The sequence below is a fragment of the Podarcis liolepis genome (genome assembly GCF_965112155.1).
Source record: "Podarcis liolepis genome assembly, chromosome: 4".
Taxonomy (NCBI): domain Eukaryota; kingdom Metazoa; phylum Chordata; class Lepidosauria; order Squamata; family Lacertidae; genus Podarcis; species Podarcis liolepis.
In genome coordinates, this window is record NC_139558.1 from 98,575,985 (window position 1) to 98,590,636 (window position 14,652).

Consider the following 14,652-nt stretch of genomic DNA (forward strand, 5'->3'; position numbering starts at 1 on the left):
AGGGAAAATCGTCTTGCGAAGCAGCTCAAAAATGGAAAACCCTTTCGTCTAGCGGGTTTTCTGTATTGCGAGGCATTCGTCTTGCGGGGCACCACTGTATAAAAAATAAGTAACCTTTTTATCTCCTCCATATAAAAAATAAGTAACCTCAGGGCAAACTTCTTTTAAAAAGAAGAACCACTGATACCAATAATTGGCAATGATACTCCTCCTGTACCTGTATACAGACTGAACATCTGCATTGCATGAGTATCTTGAAGCCAATGGCAATAAATAAAGCAAAAAAAAAGTATTCACTCAGTCTGTATCTCACAAACACACCTCTTTTTATCCAAGCGCTGCTTCTGGGCTTGTGGCCAATGTGCTATTTAATTAAAGTCTACTCACTCTTGATTCTCTCTCAATAACTTGGTTATCATCTTCAACAGCCATTAAAGGAATCTCATTACACAAACTGAGCTTCTGCTGAATTTCCAGATGTTGCAATGGTGTGATTTTGAAAGAAGTGGCAGCTTGAAAGCCAACAGAAGGCCACAGATAGACTTTTAAAATCAGTGAGATGTCATAGTTATCCGTCTCCTCCGCTGAGGGATGGTGTGAATTTGAAATTGTACTCTCCCGGCCTAGGACAACACACAGCCTTCGATAACAGACAGATCTTCAGGAGGGGACTTTGCCCGCACTCCCTGCTTCTTCATCCCAGATTTGTCCTGGCCTATAATATGCTGTATGTATGGAAGTGAGAGCTGGACCATAAAGAAGGCCGATCGCCAAAGATTTGATGCTTTTGAATTCTGGTGCTGGAGGAGACTCTTGAGAATCCCATGGACTGCAAGAAGATCAAACCTATCTATTCTGGAGGAAATCAGCCCTGAGTGCTCACTGGAAGGACAGATCCTGAAGCTGAGGCTCCAAGACTTTGGCCACCTCATGAGAAGAGAAGACTCCCTGGAAAAGACCCTGATGTTGGGAAAGATGGAGGACACAAGGAGAAAGGGACGACAGAGGACGAGATGGTTGGACAGTGTTCTCGAAGCTACCAGCATGAGTTTGACCAAACTGCAGGAGGCAGTGGAAGACAGGAGTGCCTGGCGTGCTCTGGTCCAGGGGGTCACAAAGAGTCGGGCATGACTAAACAACAACAACAATATGCTATTAGGCAAGGGTGTTCCTGTGATTGTACTAAGGGCCTTACATTTTAGAGACAGGGAAATTGAACCCTTCTTCCTGTACAAAGCTGAGTGTGACCTTACAAGATAAACCTTGGAACTGAGGCTACCTTCTTTATCTCATCGCCAAGGAAGACTGTTACCTAGCCATTGTGGATAAGGAAACCTGAGTAATTAAACTGGTGTCTTGTTACCAAGAGACTAAAAATATTTCAGACTCCCTACAGCTCTGTCAAAGCAATGAGCCAAAACCAAACTACTTGGAGAGAGTGGAGTTTGCTCACTATTGGAAGTTCAGATTTTGCATTAGTCCAATAATGTTTCTCCATGTGGGAAGAGGCTGGGCACTAACTGAAGGGAACAGGAAGTCTTACATGCGCCATTCTGACTTCTGTAAAAGGGCGACATGCAAACATATAAAGTGACTCTTTAAAATATGTGTTTCACTCCTCGTGAGCAAAAAGCACGCTGAAGCTAAAATCGAAGAACTGTTTCGGTCATTACATATACATTAAGCTCGCAACTTACTATGTCAGGGATGAGGAAACTTTGGCCCTCTGGACATCGCTAGAGTCCAACTTCAGGCAGCTTTTATCCAAATAATAACCCACTGAGAGGGCTGATCATTCTGTGAAATGAATGTGTGACTTTCAGACAGTCATTCCTAAGGTCAATGTATGCATGATTTCTTTCTCTATAGTTTGCAATTAACCAGCAGAGTTATAATGAAATCATCTGTTAAGGGTTTTAAATTTTGTATGAAATATTTTGTTCAGTGCGGGAGACATTAAGCTATATGTTATCTCTCTCACACTGAACAAAATAACATTTGCACAGGAAGTTCACCAGTCCCTGGGATCTGAACCATGATCTTTCACACACAATTTAAAACCCTTAACAGATGACTTCATAGCACAGAAATTATGAAAGGGGAGGAAAAATCTATGCATATTTCCTTTACCCCATTGTAGTGGCTAAATAAGATCACATTGCTCACGGCAGTCAGTCTTCTGGCCATTTGAACTGGAGTTTGAGCCTTATCACTAAATGCTGCACTCCTTCAAATTAGGGTATAATCTTTTTTAAAAGAAGAAAAAAGGACCTTAGGGCTACAGAGAAAGTTATGACAATATTCAAAGCGCTTAGTGAAATCTCAGAACACCCTGGGGAAGAACACGCCAAACAGGTCCTAGTGGAAGTCTGCAATGCTCTGTGTTGTTCCTTGTGACATTAGCAGAAGACAAACTTGTGTCTAATAGGCAAGACACAATAGTTCAGGTTGCAAAAATGTACCACCCCACTGAACAGAATTCGGACTTTTAATTTTAAAATATTAAGCACCAAGCACACACACCCTTTATTATTTGGAAATTTAAGAAAGAAAAAAATGTAAGATATAAATAAAACTAATAGTAATAAAAAACCACTATGATCAGTTCACATTAAAGATACAGTAACCACCAGGGCATGCATCTTAAGTTAAATATATGAGTTTTTAAAGTTTTCTAGAAGTCCAAATGGGTATCCACATGAAACTGATGCCACTCTATGCAATATGTTCAAACAAAGCCAGGGCGGAGTGGTCCTCAGATCACTGGGCAATGGATGTGTGTGCCTTTCCTGTAAAAGCACTCTTAAAGGATCCATGAAAAGCTGGAGAATGCAAGTTCTACTAGACAGAGATGGCATGATGGGTTACACTACCATTATGCCAACAAGTTCAGTAACGTGCTGTAACTGAAAGATGCAGAAGGTGGGTTTTTAACTTAAATCCAATACTTTCATTCAGTAAGTATTTTTCTTGTCTGGACAGCAACCCAGATCTTAACTTGCCTCGCACTATAATCTCACGCACACTGACCAAGAGGAAATTCCCACGGAGTTCAAGAAGATAAACTCCTAGGAACTGCGTAGAATTTGCAGCCTTAAGTCACACTAGTGGATTCAGATCTCAGTGATATTGCATGCTCCCTCCAGCATTAATTGCAAACAAAAAAGGGGGGGTTCTAGCTTCGTTAATGAAATAAGGCTATCCAAGTGAATGTTTACACTTCAGGTGAGGAATGGGAATTTGATCCTGAATTGCTTAAGATAATTATGACAATGGCAGATGCAGCACTGCAGCTTTCACCATGGTCAGCCAAATATAACCCACTACCTTCGGCCCTACAGGAACTTCTCTCTGCAGGTAGCAAATATTTGTCAGATTAGGAGCCTGCCTTTTTATTACTTGGCAGCTGGCACAGGCCACTTTCCTGAGTCGACTTGGCCACCCTTACATTTCCGCTCTCCCCCCTTTTCTTTCCTTGGGAGGGTAAGGCTGGAGAGCTGGGCTGATAGAAGGCTTTTTATCTGCTCGAAGCCAAACAAGTCAGCTACTGTACACTTAGGACCTTATACACTGAATAATCATTTACAACAGATTTAACTTAAACATTCTCTCTGTTTTCTTTAGCTGTCAACACTTTCTGGATTTCTCTGCAACTGAAAGCACTGCTTCTAGCACTGCAGTGAGGGGAAACAGGCTTTAAGGAGTTCACTATGCCCCTTCTATTCCCTAGACTAAGAAAAAAAGCACTGTTTAAACCATCTTGCTCAGCTGTGCTCATAGCCATCCAGTGCATCTGGTGGGGTCTCCTGTAAAGTCCTGCTCACTAAATCAGGGGCGTCCTTAGGATGGTCAATAAAAGTCTGGCTTAATTTGTACTAAATGTATGGGAACCATGGCCAACTTTATAGTTTAACTACTGCTACAGAAAAGGGCCCCAGCAGGACTATACACAAACACCTACGCCTGAAGGATGGACATATTCCATCCAATTCATGTTTCAATCCTCTTCAAGGTCTCCTACTGCTCAGAAATGCTGGCGCATGTTCCTTCAATCGACACATTTTTGACCATGAAAGAGCACAGCCTTTGCAATTCAGTATGTTTTATTATAGGACTTAAATGACAAAACACTGCCATTTCTTTGTTTCCAACAAGACACGGCTGGCACAGCACCAAAGAACTCACACAAAGCAGTTTATTTCATCTGTACCATTTCGTTTTCTGAAGAGCAAGAAAAAAGGTTACTATTTCTGTCCGAAGGAAGGGGCAATAAGAGGGACTCGCTGAAGCCAAATGTTTCACGATGAGGTCTGTTCTTCACTGCTTGTGGTCTTCAACATGCCACTCAAAATTTATTGGCAAGCTACATTTCCCCTCAATAACTCTTCCCCTGCCTTCAAACAACAAACAACTGAAGATAAATGTTTGGTAATTGACAGACCGTAAGATAGCAGAAGGGGAGACACAAAGGGGGGGGGGGAATGTGACAAGTCTGACAGAACTGCGACCAGCAGGCATTATACATGTATTCCTTGTCAGAAATAATGAAAATGAATTTCAGATATGTTGCAGACAGACAGGATAGAAAATGTTTTTATTTAGTGTCCGAATTCGCCTAACGAGCTGATGGTCAGCATGCCAGGAAAGCATAGACACTTGCAGGCACATGAATAGTTCAGTTGCACCAAATTAAACCAGAATAGTTAACTGTGTGCATCAGTGTAGCATTTTTAGTAGTGCTGTTGGTATTATTTATTGTTCACGTGGGATAGAATGTGCAAAGGATATCCAATTTCTCGCGAAATTCATCTTCTTTAGAGACCCAGAGAAGAGTGCCCCTATTTCTGTTTTAATGAGGCAGACCCTGCATTTCTCAAAGCTATTTAGGGACTTCACGGTGAAGGAGATTTATCCCTAGGTTTCAGAGGTCCAAAGCCATTCAACAGCACCACACTGGATCACGCAATAAGTGTACTAAGAATAGAGTACAATGTGCAGAACACTGAAGGCAGGGCCGTGTTATGCAACCCCAGCCTTGTAGCACAAAGACTCCAAAGTCTCTTTCCCAGCTCTTAAGTCAGAGGCCAGCAACCTTAATCGGAGGGTGGGCTGGTTGACAGAGGATGGGCCAGAGCGTGCGCACATGCACGCTCTTCCGGGTAAGAGGAGCGCCCATGCGCATACACTATTTCCGGCGCTACTCTGACCCGGAAGAGCACCAGAAATAGTGTGTGCGCATGCGCACGGGTGCCAGACGCTTCTCCGTCCTGCATGTGTGCACACACGCTATTTCCGGCACACATCCAGGGCGGAGGAGCACTTGTGCGCACAGGCACCATCACCCCGGAAGTTGGTCCCCGTGCTGCGCTGGGAAGAGCGGGCAGCAGGGGTCGCCATGGGCCAGTTAGACAAGCCTCGTGGGCCGCTACCGGCCCATGGGCCTTGGGTTGCCAATCCCTGTCTTAAGCGCACTGGAAGAAGGAACGCCGAATGTCTCACACCTGAGGCAAGGGAACAGATCATCAGCAAGACCCTGTATACAACAAGAACATTCCTACTGCCAGGAATGTGGAGGTTAGTTAAGTTTCTCTATACCTAATTTTTGTGGGACCGCTGCTACCTTTTCTGGGTCTGCCTTGTTGGCAGTGGCCGTGTCACCAGGACAGGCTTTTTTTGGTTAGTTGGGAAGGGAGAAGACTTGGAGCAGAGGAAAAGAGACACTTTGCCAGCCCTCAGACAATCAGCACAGAGTTCTTCTGCGACTTACCTGGGCATATTCTCTCTCAATTGCAGCCTTCTTCTGACTGAATATCCTACAAGAAACATGAAGGAAACGTCATCAAAACAGAGAGTATTACAGTGCAAATGCAACTGATGCACTTTAAAAATAAGTTCTGCATAAGCTCAGCTCACTTTGTAGGTTTGCCCTGGCAAGAAAACACGCAAACAATGAACTGTTCAATGATTAAAACATTAACGGGCATCTGTAGCTTATGTGTTCAGAAGCACTTCCACCTCAAGCAGAGGACAGTTCTTGGGGATGCCACAAGATATTTCAACCAGCCCAGCTGAGCCACACCCAGGCTTTTTGAAAGGAACTGTTCCAGTTCTATCCTTAGCATGTTTGGCCAGTTTTTCCAAGTGCAAGACTCTCATCCCCTCTCAAAGAAATGCCCTGCTTCAGTCACATTGGCATAGATCCCCTTACTGTCAGTGAAGTGAAATGGGAAATTTCCCAGTGCTTCATTTTTCTGAGGAATTTATTTCCATTTCCTAAGTTCATTAGCAGCAAACTACAAATAAATATCAGGCAAGCCTAGCAATTTCAAAGGTTTTAAGTTAAAATAAATTAAATCACTCTCTAGGGCATCAGGACGGCTTTCTTTAAATGCAGACTGAAAATCTGCATGTCAATTTACAATTCTATTCCTTGTAATGAACAAGTCCTAGTTGAGAGGTGAAAAGACATTCATTCTTTATTGGTGTTTATTTTATCAGTTTTCTACTTTTCAGCAAATTCAGTAAAGGTTTGTCAAGTAATAACCTGAACATTCCAAGATATATTTTAAAATTCTTGGTAATAAAAGCAACACCAGAATGAAATATATATAATCTACTTAAAAGGAAACTCTCAACAGAGAAATAACATAAAGACCATGTAACTGAAAACTGAGATTAAAACCCCCCAGTATTTTCTTATTGTTTTAGTCAATAATGGTTATAAATCATATGCTATATATAAAATAACCCATGAATATTACATTATACCAGAATAAAAAAATTCCTTCCAGTAGCACCTTAAAGACCAACTAAGTTAGTTCTTGGTATGAGCTTTCGTGTGCATGCACACTTCTTCAGATACCATTATACCAGAAACATAGAACCATAGAATTGCAGAGTTGAAAGGAACCAAAGATCATCTAGTCCAACCCTGTGCAATGGGGCTTGAACACACAATCCCGAGATTAAGAGCCTCATGCTCTACCAACAGAGCTATATTTCCATGAAAATATATTCCAATTTTAACAGATGAGTTTCAGCTCAACACAAGCTTTCTTCAAGCTGTAGGAATTTACATCAATTCTTGTTATCTTTTAGGTACCAGGTCCTCATTATAACCATGTAATAGCCTTAATGGTATTAATAAATTCACACATAGCAATTCTTAATAATTTTGACAGATTTCTTTCAGAGCTGTTGAATATTTCTACATGCCCACCTGGAAAGGCATATGGTATTGGTTCAGCACATCTCTAACACAAGTGCATCCTTATTTATTTTACTTAGTCATGTTGAGATTGAGATTTTTAACTGAGATCACATAACACTGGTTCTGAAAGACTTGCATTGGCTCCCAGCACATTTCTGAGCAAAATTCAAAGTGTTGGTGCTACCTTCAAAGCCCTAAACAGCCTTGGCCTAGTATATCTGAAGGAGCGTCTCCACCCCCATCATTCTGCCCGGACACTGAGGGCCTTCTGGCGGTTCCCTCTCAAAGAAGTGAGGTTACAGGGAACCAGGCAGAGGTCCTTCTCGGTAGTGGCACCCTTAAATCAGATGTCAAGGAAAGAAACAGCTATCTGACTTTTAGAAGACATCTGAAGGCAGCCCTGTTTAGGGAAAATTTTAATGTATGATATTTTATCGTATTTTTAATATTCTGTTGGGAGCTGCTCAGAGTGGCTGGGGAAACCCAGCCAGATGGGTGGGTAATAGTAATAATAATAATAATAATAATAATAATAATATATGATGATGATGATGAAGAAAATGCTCTCTCTATATTTTCATTAATGACTACCTGACAATAATTTGCTCATTCGGCTTTTAAATAATGCATTTTTATTCTTTTCATTCTCCATTAAAATTTAGATATCTCCTTCTGAGTCGCCTGTAATTATACTAACAATTTTTCAAACCAAGTTAGTTGCTGACCTACCTTTTTATATACTTCAAATGAAAATATTCAAACCAATTCTTTATTTCCAATATTTTTATTATCTTTAAATAAATATTTTCCCTTTATTCATTTTTTAAAAGATTTAGGTGTACACATTCAAGCTTTAGTCAGGGCTGTGTGTTTCCTACAATTCTGCAAGAGTACAGAATATAGTGTTTAGCATGGAGTTATTATTCATAATCTCGGCTTGCTTTTTTTAAAAAGCACGTTTCTGACTGCTAAAATCTGTGAAATTTTCCAAAGTCCTTGCCCCTCCTCTGATTAGCAAAACCATGATAAATTATGCGAGAGCAGGAGTTGCAGAAATATGCAAATTTGTGTAATTGCATTAAGCTATGGCTCACTGTTTAGCTTAAAACTTTTGTCCCCCCCCCCCCAGCATAAACTAACAGTAGTGATAAGGCCTTGAGGATTTCCCCCTAAGAAGCTGACTTGAAACATAAGTTCAATTCATACTTGCTTCCTCTCACAGAAGTCTGCTTTGTATGAGTCTCCCTTCAAGATAACTTGAAGCTCTATTGCAGGAACGAATACTGTACAGCAACTATGAGCGTTGCTCATGCTACTTTGTGAAAGAGTCAAGCAGCTTTTAAGATACAGAATAGCCAACATCTGTTAGAAATGCCAATAAAGGCAGCATTTTACCTTTCAAAAATTACAGAACAAAGTAAAAAACAACAACAACGAGGTTATGTTGTACAAATAGACTAATTTTTTTCTGCATTCCAAATTAGTCACTTTGAAAATTATTTAACAACCAAGGTAAGGATTTCAACAGCTGAAGCAGAAACTGATTTTTTTTTTGTCGTCTTAATCCATTTTATGGCAATAGGCTCCCTACCCATCAAACAACCTCAAATTAGTTTGCTTTGCACCCAATTCAAATAAAATGTTCCTGTCTCTTGTGACAACAGATACACTAAGTTGCACAGACTGCACTACAATGATTAAAAACTTTCTTTTTGTCCCCTGTGATCATTATCAAGCAGTATGTTAGAAATCTTGCTTTGTAGCAATGCTATTCTAAGGTACAGGAAAAGCCTCTCTCGCCCCCAATATTTAATTGCAGCATGAACTAGCTATTGCATTTTATTCTCTCTTTGCAAAGAATTGACTTAGGAAGAAGCAATACTGGAGACTGACAGTACCAGCCTTTTATGTTTTCAGGATTTGTGTTCTCTCCAGCTGTGTTACTGACACCCCTAAACAGACATATACAAAGCTTTTTTTTTCCACCTCAGGACAGTTTATACAGGAACCCTCTTATGACATCTAGACGTTTATTACCAGACATCAAGAGAAACAAGATTTAAAGAGTCAGATTTCCCAAGAGTAAAGAACCTCTGCTAGCAGCAGGGAAAAAAGTCACTGATCTAAAACGTTTACTGTCTTATCTTGAGTAATCTGACATTCCACATTTGTACAATGTCAAGAATTTCAGATTTAACAGTTTAATTCAAGAGAGGGGAGGGGGCTTGTTCGTTCCCCAGCATTCTAATAGTGAATGTTTGGCATTATATATTAACAAAAGCCTTCTGTAGCACTCATTAAAATCCTGGAAAGACCCTATTTGCTTGCACAACCCCCTCCCCCATCTGTTATGCATTACGCACATGTATTCATAACTGCTGTTTTATATGCATGACTTCGACATTAATAATTGCTACAAAAGAAGGCTAAAGATGGTAAACTGCATTCCCTCTGACCTTGTCTCTGAGGCAGAAGCTGGTGTTTTCAAGAAATCTGTCAAGTAAGGAAACCTTGTCCTAACAGAGTATTTATGCAGTATGCTTCCAATGTTTACCTTCATTTTTTCTATAAGAGCACATAGAAAAAGCAAAAGGTTTTGTTTTAGATGACCAAGGTGGGGAAAATGCTTTGCCTATTTTTTTTTATATGCTGATTTAAGTTCACATTTATCCTCCTAAACTACTCAGGGCCAGTGAGAGCCAGTGTGGTGTAGTGGTTAAGAGCAGTAGTCTCGCAATCTGGGGAACCGGGTTCGAGTCTCCGCTCCTCCACATGCAGCTGCTGGGTGACCTTGGGCTAGTCACACTTCTTCGAAGTCTCTCAGCCCCACTCACCTCACAGAGTGTTTGTTGTGGGGGAGGAAGGGAAAGGAGAATGTTAGCCGCTTTGAGACTCCTTAAAGGGAGTGAAAGGCGGGGTATCAAATCCAAAATCTTCTTCTCAGGGCCAGGAAGCACCTTTTCACAAACATAAAAATCATGTACCTGTCTTATGCCCCCTTTAAAAAACAACCTCCTAGGTTTCTTGGGTGCAGAGTAAAATGTGACAATATGCAGACATCAGAAGAAGCTGCTCACACCAGGAATCAGGGCTGGGCAGAAATCAGGAATGGCCTTTGGGTAGGGTGATGTGCAGCAGCCATATATTCTCCCACAGTTACATCAGGTCCTCATGACTCCGCAATGCATCTTTTCTTGCCCCCAACAATCCACCTGCCTCTCAAGTGCTTGCCAAGATAGAAAACAAACATGTAAATGGTTTAAAGGGCTTTACTTTGGAAATGCCTGTTGCCTTTGTCCATGGAGTTTTCTTGGCAGGGATACTGGAGTGGCTTGCTGGTTCCTGCTCCAAGTGGATCATGTTTGGTCAAAACTCTCCACTATGACCTGTCCATCTTGGGTGGCCCTGCACGGCATAGCTCATAGCTTCTCTGAGTTATTCAAGCCCCTTAGCCATGGCAAGGCAGTGATCCATGAAGGGGATCACTGCAGATGGTGACAGCAGTCACGAAATTAAAAGACACCTGCTCCTTGGGAGAAAGGCAATGGCAAACCTAGACAGCATCTTAAAAAGCAGAGACATCACCTTGCCAACAAAGGTCCGTATAGTTAAAGCCATGGTTTTCCCATTAGTGATGTTTGGAAGTGAGAGATGGACCATAAAGAAGGCTGATGCTTTTGAATTATGGTGCTGGAGGAGACTCTTGAGAATCCCATGGACTGCAAGAAGATCAAACGCATCCATTCTTAAGGAAATTAGCCCTGAGTGCTCACTGGAAGGACAGATCCTGAAGCTGAGGCTCCAATACTTTGGCCATCTCATGAGAAGAGAAGACTCCCTGGAAAAGACCCTGATGTTGGGAAAGATGGAGGGCACAAGGAGAAGGGGACAACAGAGGACGAGATGGTTGGACAGTGTTCTCAAAGCTACATACATGAGCCTGACCAAACTGCGGGAGGCAGTGGAAGACAGGAGTGCCTGGCGTGCTCTGGTCCATGGGGTCATGAAGAGTCGGACATGACTAAACGACTAAACAACAACAACTTTGGAAATAGAATATGTGTAACAGTTAACCTATGTCAACCAGGGGATGGGGAGAGATGTCATTTTTGGTACAAAATTGGTTTCCTGCGCAAATTCTTCAGATGGGCATTTTATATACAACTCATTCATTTGAAATTAAGTGAGATTGTCATGTTCTGGCCTTCTTGTACTGCCCCATTAAGATTTGCTCCTGGGGCAGACCTGCCAAGCCAGCAACCCCGCGGGGCCTCAGTTGTAACACGCCGGTCTTGTACTGCAGCCTGCCAAGCGCTCGGTAAATATAATTTATGTAGCCCCAGGTAAACTTCAAAACAAGAGCTTGAGTCTCTGTCTTGTGCGCTCTGTTGGTTGCTAATAGAAAACAGGCAGCCATGAGTTTGACAGTTCTGCCCTAAAAGGGAGATTCCACCATGCTCTCTGAGAAGGGAGGGCCTCTTCTCAAAGCAGCAAAGACTTCAAAACCAGGGGAACTCCTAGAATCAATAAAAGGGAAGGGGTGGGGATAGAAACACAGTACAGTGGTACCTCGGGTTAAGTACTTAATTCGTTCCGGAGGTCCATACTTAACCTGAAACTGTTCTTAACCTGAAGCACCACTTTAGCTAATGAGGCCTCCTGCTGCTGTTCTCATCCTGAAGCAAAGTTCTTAACCTGAAGCACTATTTCTGGGTTAGCGGAGTCTGTAACCTGAAGTGTATGTAACCAGAAGCGTATGTAACCCGAGGTACCACTGTAGAGGTATTAGCCATGTCAGGAGACTGGTGTAGAATGCACATAGGGGATAGCAAAAAGGCATGAGCCAAGGTTAGAGAGCACAATAGTGAGGACATTTCTGGTGCACTTCTAACCAGTCCCTGCTATTACATTGGGAAAGTGAGATATCCATGCATACGTCCAGACAGATAATTAACAACAGACCCATTCACATTGGATGACTTCCTAATGTGCAGTTAAAAGCAGTGTTTGAAATTCGCCAGGTGTACCTGGCTGTCAGTCACTTGTGACCAAGTGAAGACACCCAGGCGCCAAGATGTCGCCTGAAGTCTCCACCTCCTGGAGATGCATGCCTGGGGATCCTCGGATTTTGACTATTTTCACACACTAGCAACACATCCCGTAGAATTCCATCCATCATATTTTATCTGCACGATCAGAATGAATTTTAGGAACCAAAAAGTTGTATTGAAAAACGCGGTTTTCGGGCCTTCTGGCCCAAAAATGGCAACTAGGTGTTCCATTTTGGCAACTATAACACTGGTTTTATTTGGCGCCGAGCTTATATATCTGAGTTTCTAACATTGGTTAAAAATCTGTTGCATAATAAGATGGTTGACCCAAAGTTTCTTGCTGTCCCCACCATTCATTCTGCTGGATCCCCCTGCCTCTTTCTACAAATAAAATACTAGGGAAGGACAAAGGAAGCATTGAGAAAAAGCATACACAAGAGTTAGGGGAAGCTTTTTCAATCCAATGGGAATGGAATGATGGAAGCCAACAATTCTCTCTCTCTCTCTCTCTCTTTTTCCCTTTTAAGGGCTGCTAGCTAGCTGCACTATGCTTTATATAAGTGTAGTTTATACGTTCGAAGATACATTTTGGACTTTCCAGGGGAACAGAAAGGCTAGCAACAGTACCCATGGGAATCACCTAAAACAGGTGAGAGGGGGATATGTTAGTTCTTCCTCTATACATAACTGTGGAGGAAACCAGTATTATGTGGTCTGGCTTTTAAAAGAGTTCTTCCTCCTTATACCAAAACAAGCAAGCAGTGTGTGTGTGTGTGTGTGTGTGTGTGTGTACACATACACACACACTTGACAGAACTTGGCAGGTTCATGAACAACTCCAGTTTCAGAAGATTTGCAAGAAATGTACCACTGCAGACAGAATGTAGCCTCCTTATAGATTGTTTGCTGCAACTGGCGAGCTAGTTTATAGCCCTGATTAACAAATAATATTCTACACACCATCTTGAAATGGATGCCTTTATAAAGCAATGCCACTGCAAGATCTTAAGTCAAGATGCAGCAAAGTGTTGCTTAAATGAACAGAAAAGACTAGCTTCAGAGAGCTAGAGCTAGATGACAGCTTTGTGGCTTTGAGTCTGTTTTAACACAGTGTTTATAAATCAGCTTTCTGCCTTGTACCAAGAACTGTCACAAGTTACAATTTATAAAATTTACAGTTATAAAGGCTCTTTAAGGAAGTTCACACTGCAGGAGGGAAAGGCAGTATGATTTTGTTTTGCTTAAAATAATTACTAATTACTATTTAAATTTACCATTTACCGCATAACACAATTGGCCAACTATTTTTTGGCATGTGTGGCACAGGGAAAAAAGCCCAAGCTAAGACTGTACCACTCCAGTTCCATACACGGCTCGCTGCCACTCATTGTGAAAGTAGATTGTGATATGTAAATACTACCTTTTTTGTTTAAAAAGTATTTAAGTGCCTACCAATTGCATTCTTTTCTTTGTTTCCTTTTCCTATGTCAATGCATGGAGTCAGATTAAGCCCTCTCATTATCTCAGGAAGCTGGTGCATTTGAACCCAGAGAAACAGACTTCTTCTAATGATTCTCAGAAGATCATGAAGACTCAAACTGAATTTGGCACACCTGCCAGCACATCCTCTTTCTATCACCCTTGTAGCTTTCAAATTGATGTGAAACTGAAATTCAATGCAGGAAGCAGGTTGGGATTGTAAAGGTTTAGAAAGTTACGGTGGAGCAGGGGCCAAAAGCTAATAAAGGCATCGAATGGTAATAGAAAGGAGCATGTTCATGAAACAGAGGACCCAGACTTCAAAATGAACAGGACTGTGATTGTGGTGATCTTCTCAGGTATACTAACAGTGTGGAAGAACCTCATTTGACAAGGAGAATCTTTCAAGTGCTCTGGTACACAATCTGATTCTAGTTTTGTATTCAACTGGTGAATGCAAAGACACCCATCTGTACAGTCCAGTGTCAAATACCTGCTGGGGCTGCCAAAGTCTGCTCACAGTTTTCGCCAGTTGTCCAATGCTATCCTTCCCCCTTTAGTTATTCTCCATGGTCCCCCAAGACTTTTATACCAGGCTGAGTGCAGGCAGTCTTTTTAAAAGTTTATCTCACATGTACATAATGCTCTGAGTCAGAGTTCAGGAAAAGTAAGTACTACACCTGTCCAGCAAATATAAAAAGGAATTTATTCTTTTAAGACATGTGGACTTTTCCACCCGGCTTTACTATAACATCCAATGATGGAAACTGAAGGAAAAAACCTTTGTTTTATTTACAATTGTAAGGCAATAAAACATGGGTAAATACATGACTTGCTAGCAAAGGAAAGCTTCTCTATGTCTGTGCTGCCACTTGTTTTCAAAAGGATGAAGCTTTTCCAGTGACTCAAAGT

The 14,652-nt window shown here is 41.6% G+C and overlaps 1 protein-coding gene across 10 annotated transcripts in view; it reads right to left on the reverse strand.

The window, feature by feature from the left end:
• The window catches only part of FCHSD2 (FCH and double SH3 domains 2), a 145,951-nt gene that overhangs the window by 109,305 nt on the left and 21,994 nt on the right, over positions 1-14,652 (reverse strand). For all 10 annotated transcript variants that reach the window (XR_014525178.1, XR_014525179.1, XM_083499537.1 and 7 more), the window contains exon 3: positions 5,768-5,813. Coding sequence is in view for 8 of the 10 variants with exons in the window: in XM_083499537.1 (XP_083355663.1) it covers positions 5,768-5,813 (46 nt within the window). In the remaining 2 variants the exon portion in view is untranslated. The remainder of the gene's footprint in view (positions 1-5,767; positions 5,814-14,652) is intronic.